The sequence below is a fragment of the Setaria italica genome, chromosome I (assembly GCF_000263155.2).
Source record: "Setaria italica strain Yugu1 chromosome I, Setaria_italica_v2.0, whole genome shotgun sequence".
Lineage (NCBI taxonomy): Eukaryota > Viridiplantae > Streptophyta > Magnoliopsida > Poales > Poaceae > Setaria > Setaria italica.
The window spans coordinates 12,745,739-12,757,172 of NC_028450.1; the positions used below are offsets into that span (position 1 = coordinate 12,745,739).

Here is an 11,434-nt window from a genome sequence, read left to right on the forward strand (position 1 = left end):
ACTCAGTGCAAATAAGACAGTGCTGTATTTATAGACTTTTTGCAGTTTCAAGTGATTCACCAGATGCCTTCGCCTCCTACTAAAAAGCTCAGAGGGCCAAAGAGTGCATGTGCGCTTTTTATTCGGTACTCTATTAAAGAGAGAAATACCACATATCACTTCCCCGAGCCTCATGTAATGCCCATTGGCTGAGTCTACGTATCCAATCTATCAGTCCCAGCCTGGTTACTTCAAACATAATGCAGTTTGTGACACTATGCATGCCCAAGCCCAAAGGTACTAATGGATGGTTGACGGACACTACTATGAAAAAAGGAAACAGGCTTAACTAGTCACCATGTATTCATAATTTCATATTTCTTCAACTAAACTGATGACAGGAGAAAAAGAAATGTGAAGAGCAAAGAAGAGTTGTACAGTTTTATGACTTCATGAGATGCAAACGTGGAATAGATGATATTGAATTGCAACCAGCTAGTCCTTTGCAGTTTGATAATAGCGTCCAGGTAATTGGTTGAGTGAAAAGTCCAACAATAGTTAGAAGCTGCCCTCAGAAACTAATTGCTACTCGTTGAGTTTCAGAATGAGTGCAGCAGTGGGCCTTGCTCAATCTGTCAACCCCAAGTTGATCATGTTCGATCCTTATGCAGTTTGGGAAGCTAAATCTGAGGGTATTAATGAATAATTTATCCGCTCCACTGTCCTTTAAGATGAATAGAGATGAACATGTCACCTTCAAATAATACTTTGTTGGCAAAAACTAAAGGTATATGCATTATTCACTATGGATTTGCAGTCTCAGCGCTGTTTGGAATCAATGAGTTTCAAAGAAAATTAGAGGCATTCTATCATTTATTTTATTTCGAATTAATGTGTTTGACAGATGTGCAACTACTTCTGACATCATTTTCAATATATCAATCTCACGGAGGGATACACCTGGTGTGTGTGACAAGATAAAAAGTTCTTTGATACTAAAACTTTCCTCCTCTAAAGCGAACTAAGATTTAATCACTGCCACATGGCGGGAAGTTCCTGACGGCCAAAAACCATCAGGAAAGGCCGAAAACCATTAGGAAAGGCAAAAAACCGTCAGGGTGGTGGACCGTCAGGAGCGGCTAATCAGTAAAGGGTGTACCTTAGCATTATTTTGTTTTTAATTATAACCTGTTGTTTATCTCTTTGTTTTCTTTTTGATTATTTTATCTCTCCTAGGAAGTAATGGGTGTACCTTAGCATTGCCGTTAATCCTTCATTGATGACTTGCAGAGTGACAAACAGTTCAAGCATTTCAAAAATCTTGTGGGCTTTTGATGAAACTCTTGTTCAGAACAAAAAGCACGAAGTACACAAATTTTCTTCTCAAATTGGTATTGCTGCAACTGGTTGCGCGACAGTAAGTTTAAATTATTATGTCCAGGCATGAATTACACGAATAACAGATTGGAAATATTCCCTCCGTCCCAAATTATTATTCATTTTGGCTTTTCTAGGTATATAGGTTTTACTACGTATCTGGACATAATATATATTTAGGTGCATAGAGAAAGTAATATATCTTGAAAAACCAAAACGAATAGTAATTTGGGACGGAGGAAATATAACCGGGATCAATTCCTGAATAATTGCCTGGCCACAGCCATTGATGAGCGAGGTATTTTCATGATTGTTAGTGATGGTGATATAATTCATCATCGTCACCAGGGTATGGCAGAATGTAATGACAAATTTTTTTTTGAACCCAAGAAACTTTATTAAGCTTAAGTAAGGTCATTACAAATAAGAGTATTAACAAACTCTGGAAAAGAAGAGAAGAAAACACGACTTTCACTAGACCTGACAGCTAAATGCGCCAGCTCGTGGGCGACTTTATTTTGCTCCCTGGTGATCTTGGAGAACTCTAGATGATGAAGGTATTGACATTCACGTAATGCCTCTCGGACCAGAGAACGGTCTTTTGTTTTTGATCGTAATTTCTCCATAATGGTACCCCAACACTTGAAGAGTTTCACTATATATATATTCCTTATCTAGCGCTACGAAACTAGTCCGTTTGGAGCGCCCAGATCAACAGAGAAATACACAACCGAGAGGGAGCTAGTATGATTGGTAACCATACCCAATCAGCAGACAATAGGAGTGAAAGACATCTGGAAATAGCCTACGTCTATAAACTTGTTTTCCACAAGTTGGGCTATGGTTGGTCGATCCTACTCTGCGTCAGAACGGAGGCCAAACCACCTACATGTGACGGCAGGAATCGTTGCCCCAGCAGATTAAAACCGAAGAGCGGCTGTGGAATCAAGACATGCCGTTGGAAAATCAAGGCATGCATATCTGCACCAGCGACTCCTTCGAAGAACAGTCTGCTCCGTCAACTGGAACGTATGTTCAAGTTTTTTTTTAGGAAACAGGAGGTGTTACCCTGCTGATTATATATTGGAAAATAAGAAATATTACAAAAGGAAGTCCGAAGAATTAAGAGAGAATCATAAAATTTACAAAGTCTGGTACAGCCATTCAGACATAGGTTGGTGCCACGCTTCCTTTACTTTGTGCTTAACTAGAGTAAAGATCTCAGTAAAGCGGCTTAGAGCCCCTTGAATATGTGGTTGTACATCTTGGAAATGAAGTCGTTCTGAGTCATCCATATGCACCAACACATAATAATGATGATTTCCATAAAGAACGGCACTTGCAGTTGAGTTTTGAAGCTGGCCATAATGGAGAAGGGGTCTTGCTGAAGATCTTGGAAACCTAGTTTAATCTAGCATTTTTGCGCAAAAAGGCATTGCAGCAAAAGGTGAAAGAGAGTTTCATCTGATCCATGAGGGCATAACACACAAGCATAGGATGGTAGGGCCATATGTCATCTCCTTGGGACATCCCTTGTGCTAAGCCTGTCTTTTAGGATCAACCAGAAGAAGACTCTATGTTTATTTTGACATCTTGAGGCCCATAACCATTTATAGACCGGATGCACTTGTATGTGTCCTGTTAAGAATTTGTAAGCTTGTCTTGAAGAATAGAAAGGATTACCCCAAATATAAGTCCAGACATCAACATCATTAGAGAAGTGCACATCATCACATCATCGAGGTCCGAAGCCAACTAAAGCAGTTGCATGTATGGCTGAGTGGGCAGTGGTAAATGGAATAGATGTTGGAGATATGTGACCTCAAAAGCCCTTTGAAGAGATATATCTTGTGACAATGTCCCTCCATTAAAAGGATCTTTTTTTACTCGCCTTGGAAATTTACCATTTGGGTAATACTTCTCCCATAATAACTACACCCAAGGGATATCCAGTTTATTGAAGAACTTGTGTAGGTACTTAAGCAACAGGACCTCATTCTGGGTCCCTCCTTTTTTAGTAGGATAACCATTTTCCAATCTGCCTTTGGAGGCTTTTTATTGTTAATGTCCGAACCTCTCTGGAAACAATATTTTCTGTACTTATCCACTTGTTTGTATATAGTTTTGGGCAGCAAAAAGGTACACATATGAAACATAGGTATGGAGGTGAAGATGGAGTTTACCAGTTGCAGTCTACCAGCCTCAGAAAGAAAAATGGAGGTGGATAGCAGTCTCGTTTCAAGTTGGCCCGAGCTTCAACATCCTCTCGATCTTGGTAATTAAATACTATTCCCTCCGTTCCAAAATGTAGGGCGTTTTAGCTTTTATAGATACATAGATTTTGCTATGCACCTAAGTATAAGGTTATGTCTAGATACAAAGCAAAATATATGTACCTAGAAAAGTCAAAACAACCTGCATTTTGAAACGGAGGGAGTACAAGTTTTAGCTTCAACTGTTGAGCGAGATCTTACTTTGATGAGCAATTCTTTGCAATCAGCCACCAAAGTGTATGTCTCAAATTCATGGTGGTTAACGGCACTCAGCAAGATTTATGTACGGTCCATTGCTATGCGAATCATCTCTGGAGAGCGCAATATATGATACACCATTGCCTTCTCTCTGTACGCGTCCATTTCTTTATCATATACTAGAGTTGCGCAAATGGTGACTTGTAATGCAGAGGGCTGGCGGAAACAACTCCTATCATATTAATTAAGACCAAAGAACTGATGACGGGCTGTTTGTTGTCCATGCGTGGACGAGTTTGCTGGGCAGCTCTTCCTCTCTGCCCAAACATTTATATATGTTCAATGTTCTTTGTTTCATGTGAACATTTGTCAGATGTCGAGGATTGTAAACAAACTTTCAGCTCCAAATCCAATGCAAGATTCTCGTTCTGTTTATGTTGTTCTTTGTCTGTTGCCGTCATGGTATGCAACCACTCCTATAAGAAAAGGTATGATGCGAAACTAGATGCAACTTGCTATTGTTTTGCAAGAACGAGGCTGACCGAACCGTGCCAACCAAAAATAAAAGGACTGATTATCGAAAATGCAGAAGAACTGCGCTTCATTGCATCAAGAGGAAGAAACAGCGTTTACAAACGCCAAGCGTCCAGCCCTGATGCTAAGAATTCGTTGGGTCCTATTACACAGTAAAATAAAAGGACTGATATAACTCTCAAATAAAAGAACGACTAGTTTCTTGGGTCAGTGGTAAAGGTGGAAACATGTGAAGTACTTGAGGTAGATATATACACGATAAATTGGAACGGCGCGACTTAGAAAAAACATCCTTGATCTTTTATGCTTGTTCGCGCCGGAATAGGAGAAGAGCGAGTAGGACCTCTTCCTTGGCCTTCCTGTGCACCAATCTGGCAAAGATCAATGAATCAGGGCTCATCAAGTGATGGTGTCGGTTGTCAAGATTAGCATCGACAATGCATCACTCATGAAGACAATCCGGTGTTCCAAATATTGTGTGCTTGCTCCAACATCCACGTTGCCCCGATCCTTGGCTCGGTGGACACTGACATCACGCATGGCCACATCCCCCAACCAGTGTGTCACGAAGCAGTCACCATATATACACCGCTCCTCACTGAGCTAGCTCAGCGCCGTGCACACACCGAGGCAAGAGGACACAACACCACCGCTCCAATGGATCACTCCACCTCCCTTCTCCGGTTCATCTTCCTCTCCCTCGGCGCCGCCCTCATCCTCCTCGTGGTCCGCTCCGCCTTCCGCCTGCCACGCGGCATCGACACGTCGACAGCCTCTCTCTTGGACGCCGCCGCCGCCGCGGGCAGCGGCTGCACCCGGTTCGCGCCGTGGGGGTGCCGCCAGGCCAACCGGATGACGAAGCCGAAGCCGCCGTCACACGAGGACGACGTGCCGCGGCACCCGCTGGACCCGCTGACGATCGGTGAGATCAACCGCGCGCGCGAGCTCCTCCGCGCGCACCCGCCTTTCGCGTCGTCGCCGTCATCCCTGTTCGTGCACTCGCTGGCGCTTGACGAGCCGGAGAAGGCCGTCGTCCTGGGCTGGCGGAAGGGCGACCCGCTGCCTCCCCGCCACGCCGTGGCGGTCGTCCGGTTCCGCGGCGAGGCCTCCGTGCTCGCCGTTGACCTCGCCGGCAGCGCCGTGACCCCTCTCCCCGTCCCCGCCTCCGGGTACCCGACCATGACCATGGACGAGCAGGTGTCACTCTGCTTCGCGCCGTTCGCTGACCCCAAGTTCAACGCCACCATCCGGCGGCGCGGCGTCCGGATGTCCGACGTCGCGTGCCTGCCCATCTCCCTCGGGTGGTACGGCCCCACCGAGGAGAACCGCCGGCTGATCAAGGTTCAGTGCTTCTCCGCCGAGGGCACGGCCAACTTCTACATGCGCCCCATCGAGGGCCTCACCGTGCTGGTCGACATGGACACGAGTGAGGTCGTCCACATCTCCGACCGCGGCGCCGGCATCCCGATCCCGGACGCCGCCAACACCGACTACCGCCTCGCACGCCACATGCAGGAACGACAAGATGCTGGCCTCGGGTACCAGAAGGTGCGCGCGCCGTCGATGGAGCCGGCGCCGTCGGGCCCAGGCGTCGAGCTGGTGGACGGGCACACGGTGCGGTGGGGCGGGTGGGAGCTCCACCTGAAGGCGGATGCGCGCGCCGGCATGGTGGTGTCGCGCGCGCGGGTGCAGGACCCGGGCACGGGCGCGCACCGGGAGGTGATGTACAAGGGCATGGCGTCGGAGCTGTTCGTGCCGTACATGGACCCCTCCGAGGCGTGGTACTTCAAGACGTACATGGACGCCGGCGAGTACGGCTTCGGGCTGCAGGCCATGCCGCTGGTGCCGCTCAACGACTGCCCGCGCCACGCGCAGTACGTCGACGGCGTCTTCGTGGCCGCCGACGGCCGGCCCTACGTGCGCGGGAACATGATCTGCGTCTTCGAGCGGTACGCCGGCGACGTCGCGTGGCGACACTCAGAGAGCCCCATCACCGGCATGGACGTAAGTGCGCCGCTTACATAGTTACACTCCATCATCGATCTTGTCCTTAATTTGTTGTGTTGTGTCTGTGTCGCCAAGCCTTCGAGTCATACGCTAGATAGCTGCGTGCACGTAGCTGTTACTTCTCTCGTTTTTTTGGCAAAACTTGCCTCTCAAATATAAAAAAGCTTTTTGGCTACTTGCACAAGGTGACAGAGAGTGGCTTAGGATATTTCGGACGCTGTGCGACTAGGAGTGTAAGGACCAAGAGAGAGAATCTTGAACTGCAGATGCGATCAACAACAACTTGACAGCGTCCGCAGTCGTCCTATTCAATCTTTCCTACAATACAAAATGAAACTGTTTGAAATTCAAGGACTTGTGACAAAATAAAATAAAATAAATGTTTATATAAAATGTTCTCACTCTAAAAAAGATAAATCTATATATATGCCGCTATTAAATCTGAATGGAGTCTTTACCTTGAATAAATGGTTATGGTAGAATTTTTTTTGAGAAAAAAATTGGTGCCTTAATTAAACTAGCTGCTGTCTGAATTATTGCAACGGAGCCAGCGCCATACGTCAGGCTCTAGGCGTGCCGTGACAAATGTAGCCGCTGGTCATCTTTTCCGGCCATTAGCAAGTGTATATGAGACAAAAGACTGGTGATAGTGAAATCCTGACGCTTTTTCTCGAGAAGAACCTTCAGCACTATCCTTGAATGGGGAAGAATCTCACTTCCAAGGATTTTTTTTTCTTTCTATCTGAAAACTTGAAACGTTATTTTTCTTAGGTCCGTTCTAAATTAAATATATGATGCAACGTGCCTAAGCTACAACGGGGGTGCAGTGCTGTGCTGTGCTGTCGTATTTGCTGGTCTTTTGATTTTGCTTTCCTTCTGAAATTAAAGACTGAAATAATGATGCACTGCTGCAGATAAGGGAGTCGCGGCCGAAGGTGACGCTGGTGGCGCGGATGGTAGCGTCCGTCGCCAACTACGACTACATCATGGACTGGGAGTTCCAGATGGACGGCCTCGTCCGCATCAAGGTATGCACGGTCCCTTTCCCCCTCTGGCTGCCTCGTCCTTTTTTCAACAAACGATCTGTGTGTCCTTCTTTCATGCTAATTAATAAAGTTCTTATTACTATAGTCTAAAATGTTACAAGGGGGCAGGGGCCATAAGGCCATATAATATATCTATAAATCTTAACATAAGATATGTATATGTATATGTGTGTGTGTATATATATTATGTGGGTACTACCTTCAGTGATTCAGAAATTATTAAAGATCAGAGTTTCTTGATTTTTTTAAGAAAGGAATAGTTACTAACCTAACCTCTACAAGAAATATCCGGCCATTATTACAAGAAAGAACTCTTTGTTTTACGTGAAACCAAATAGGGTGAATCGGATAAAAGCAAAATCTACTACTAAAGCACCACCTGTTCTTTACAAAAATCTTCATAGTTGTAGAGTAGTCTAAAACTTGATAAGCCCTTGAAAGAGTGTTGCAGTCCTCCTTCTGAAGTAGAGCCAATATTTTTTATCCACACGCTTCTGCAAGTGCACGTCATCATCCATCAATCGGTGGCGGTTGGAGCTGGCAGATCAGCAAGGAATGGCCGATTGATCTAAATTCTGAACAGAAGATTTGTTTGTCCTTTCTAGTACAGTTCTTGCTATCCGTACATAGTAAAAGTACAGCATGATGACCCTATTAAAAAAAGAAAAGGTACAACATGGGGCCAGAATATATTTCAAAAATTTGGCGGCTGTCTATGCTATATCTCAGTTCTTAGATATCTGTACCGAGCAATATATATTAATATATATTATGTGTTGAGTAAGTATCAGTCAGATTCTCCTGGGTCGTCCGGCGACTTGGTCCCTATAACAAGAATTAAAAATCCGGAGTTCGTGCTACTTAGTGGAGCTTCACATCAGGGATAGTCAGCTTCCAACAATCCACCACACAATTCGTCAAAAGAAAATGTCGTCATTTCGTTCCATCCATTTCATTGAAAAGGAGATCGTCCAGTGGCAGTGGGCGATAGATTGTCTTTATGAGGATAAGCATATATGGGAGCACGCAAGTGCCAACTTCCCTACACACAGTGAATTTCGCCGCAAACTCATCCACAGATTAGCATACCTAATAATGATTACGACCGTTAATCACATGTATGTATGGATTATCACAGCGACCTTGGATTTATAGCTGATGATGAGCTTACCATCATCGTGTATGCATTATTTCAAAGGTTGGGCTCAGCGGCATCCTCATGGTGAAGGGCACGGCCTACTCGCACCTAAGCGAGGCCAGCGAGAACGAGGACATGCACGGCACGCTCCTCTCCGAGAACGTCATCGGCGTCATCCACGATCACTACGTCACCTTCCGCCTCGACATGGACGTCGACGGCACCGACAACTCCTTCGTGCGCGTCGAGATGGCGCGCCAGGAGACCGGCCCCGGCGAGTCCCCCCGGAGGAGCTACCTCAAGGCCACCCGCCACGTCGCGCAGACCGAGAAGGATGCCCAGGTGCGCCTCAAGCTCTACCAGCCGGAGGAGTTCCACGTCATCAACCCGACCAAGAAGACGCGCGTCGGCAACCCCGTCGGTTACAAGGTCGTCCCCGCCGGCACCGCCGCCAGCTTGCTCGACCCCGAGGATCCGCCGCAGAAGAGAGGCGCCTTCACAAACAATCAGGTCAGATTTTATATGATTGAGATTTAGAATGTTATTATATAGAAATGCATGGGTTGACATTATTTGATTTAATTACATTTGTGACACTAGATATGGGTGACACCCTACAACAAGAGCGAGGAATGGGCAGGTGGTCTGTTCGTGTACCAGAGCAAAGGGGAGGACACGCTGGCCACTTGGTCCGAGAGGTGTGTGCGTGCACACGTTGCATCGTAGCTCCACTTAAGTTTGATCGTTGATCCATCCAATTCATGGAATTGTGGTCTCATTTATTGATCTAATCTAACATTGTGATGATGTGGACCAATTAACAGGGACCGTCCGATCGAGAACAGGGATCTGGTGCTGTGGTACACTCTGGGATTCCACCACATCCCCTGCCAGGAGGACTTCCCCATCATGCCCACCGTGTCCTCCAGCTTCGACCTCAAGCCCGTCAACTTCTTCGAGAGCAACCCCATCCTCAAGCAGCGGCCGACCGAGGACGACGACCTGCCGGTCTGTGCCGCCGCCGCTAGATGAGTGCGCGCTGTCGCGACACCGTCCATCAGCGGCCGTGGACGCGTGTTCCCCTGTGCCTGTTATGTACCGTTGGGCATGTAGCCATGTCCCTGTGCTCGTGCTAGTAGCTATAGTATGTGATGCAGCTGCGTCATCTCCTCTGCCATGTATGACCAAACTAAATGAGGACTTTGAGTCAATGCATTGCATATCAGTTGCGACGACGTCTATCTCCAGGAGCCCTGCAGATTTATACTCCCTCCGTTCTCACATGCAATTAGTTTATTTTAAGCTAGATAGCTTGTCCTAAACATCATATATTTAGAGAGATAGTACACATTAGCAAACTAAAGTGCTTGCAGTGTTTATCCTTGTGTTTGTTGGATATGATTCAAATTATAATATGAGTAGTGGGGACATCTGGACTGCCCACGGTTTGGATCGTGTGATTAAAGGATTTGTTTCCGTATTAGGCCGGAATCAATTTAGTCCACCATATATATATATATATATGAGGCTAAAATGCACCCAGGTGCATTTTGTGCATCAGGTGCACAGACCCCTCCCCGGCTGACCCAGCGCGCCCGCCTGGCCCGTGCGCCCCCTACCCTCCCAGACAAAAAGGAATCCCTGCTCCCCATGTCCGGACTCCGACAGAAAATAAACTGCGCCTCCCCCCTTCCTTCCCTCACCCCCGTTAACCGCGCCGCCAAACATCACCCCCTTCCTTCCCTCGCCGCCGTTAACCTCGCCCCTCGGAAAATCTAGCCCCGGAATTTAGTTGATCTACAGTTGCGCCCATGGCTCCGCCGTTGCTACCCCAACTTGGATCGCTGCTTCCAGCTGAGCAGCCCAATCTGCAGCAGCAGATGGCGATGGTTGTCGCGGGCAGTGGAGATCCGATCGTATCATCTCCGGTGGCGGCTACATCTGCGGCCGCAACTCCTCCGGTTCCACCGACGCCCATCACGGGAGCGGTCATCCCCCGCATATCGGGTGATCCATTGCATCACACGACAATGCTGACTCCCCCCACTTCGATTCCTCCTAGAGCACTAATCACGCCTGATCCTGGCCAGAGATTCCACCCGGTGAGAATCTCCTCTGATTGCAACTGCCATTTCCGTGGAGGGCATGCTTAATTTGTTTTTTGATTTTTGATTGCAAGCATTCGAAGTGTGATTGTGACCTCAACCCACAAAAATGGGAAAACTAAATTGTGATGGTTGTAGTCGAAATTGATTTTAGATGTAGATTGGGGAAGCTGTATGGTTGCAACTGGTAAAAAAACAGTTGTGATGATAAATTATGTTTTTATGTCCTTGCAACTTGACACATGGATTGCATCATGGTGTATAGATTGTTTTGCACATGGTTAAAAAAATCAGTGTGCCTGATGTATGTTGCAACTTCGGATGCGTTGATTGCAACTTCATATGAGAATTGCAACAGTAGTTGTACTTTGATTGCAACTAATGACTACAGTCTAATTGCAACTCTATCTGTGAGGTACATGCATGCAACTAGTGGTAATTGCAACTTCAGATAAGAATTGCAATTTTATTTATAGTTTGATTGCAACTAGTGGTTATAGTGTGATTGCAACTATATCTATGATGGCAATATTTGGTAATGATCTGGCAAAAAAAATTTCAAATGCAAGATTGCAACATTAGTTGTAGTTTGATTGCAACTAGTTGTGATACTATGATTGCAACTCTATCTATTTTTGGTTATGTGCCAGAATTCATTTGTATTTACTGCCACGTATTTTTTTTTCAGGATCCAAACATACTTGATGTATTTGTCCCAAGGGTGAGGCAGACATTTGAGATAAAAAAAAGAAGCCTACCTCTTTTACTGTGATTATG

At 46.3% G+C, this 11,434-nt stretch overlaps 1 protein-coding gene across 1 annotated transcript; it reads left to right on the forward strand.

Annotated features, from left to right (window-relative positions):
• The first annotated feature begins 4,562 nt into the window (after window positions 1-4,562).
• Window positions 4,563-9,915, forward strand: LOC101757997 (primary amine oxidase). The gene is made up of 5 exons (XM_004952231.4): window positions 4,563-6,365; window positions 7,283-7,396; window positions 8,613-9,062; window positions 9,153-9,250; window positions 9,377-9,915. The coding sequence occupies exons 1-5, from the start codon at window positions 5,019-5,021 to the stop codon at window positions 9,582-9,584; spliced, it is 2,217 nt and encodes a 738-aa protein (XP_004952288.1). The 5' UTR covers window positions 4,563-5,018; the 3' UTR covers window positions 9,585-9,915.
• Window positions 9,916-11,434: the final 1,519 nt, after the last annotated feature.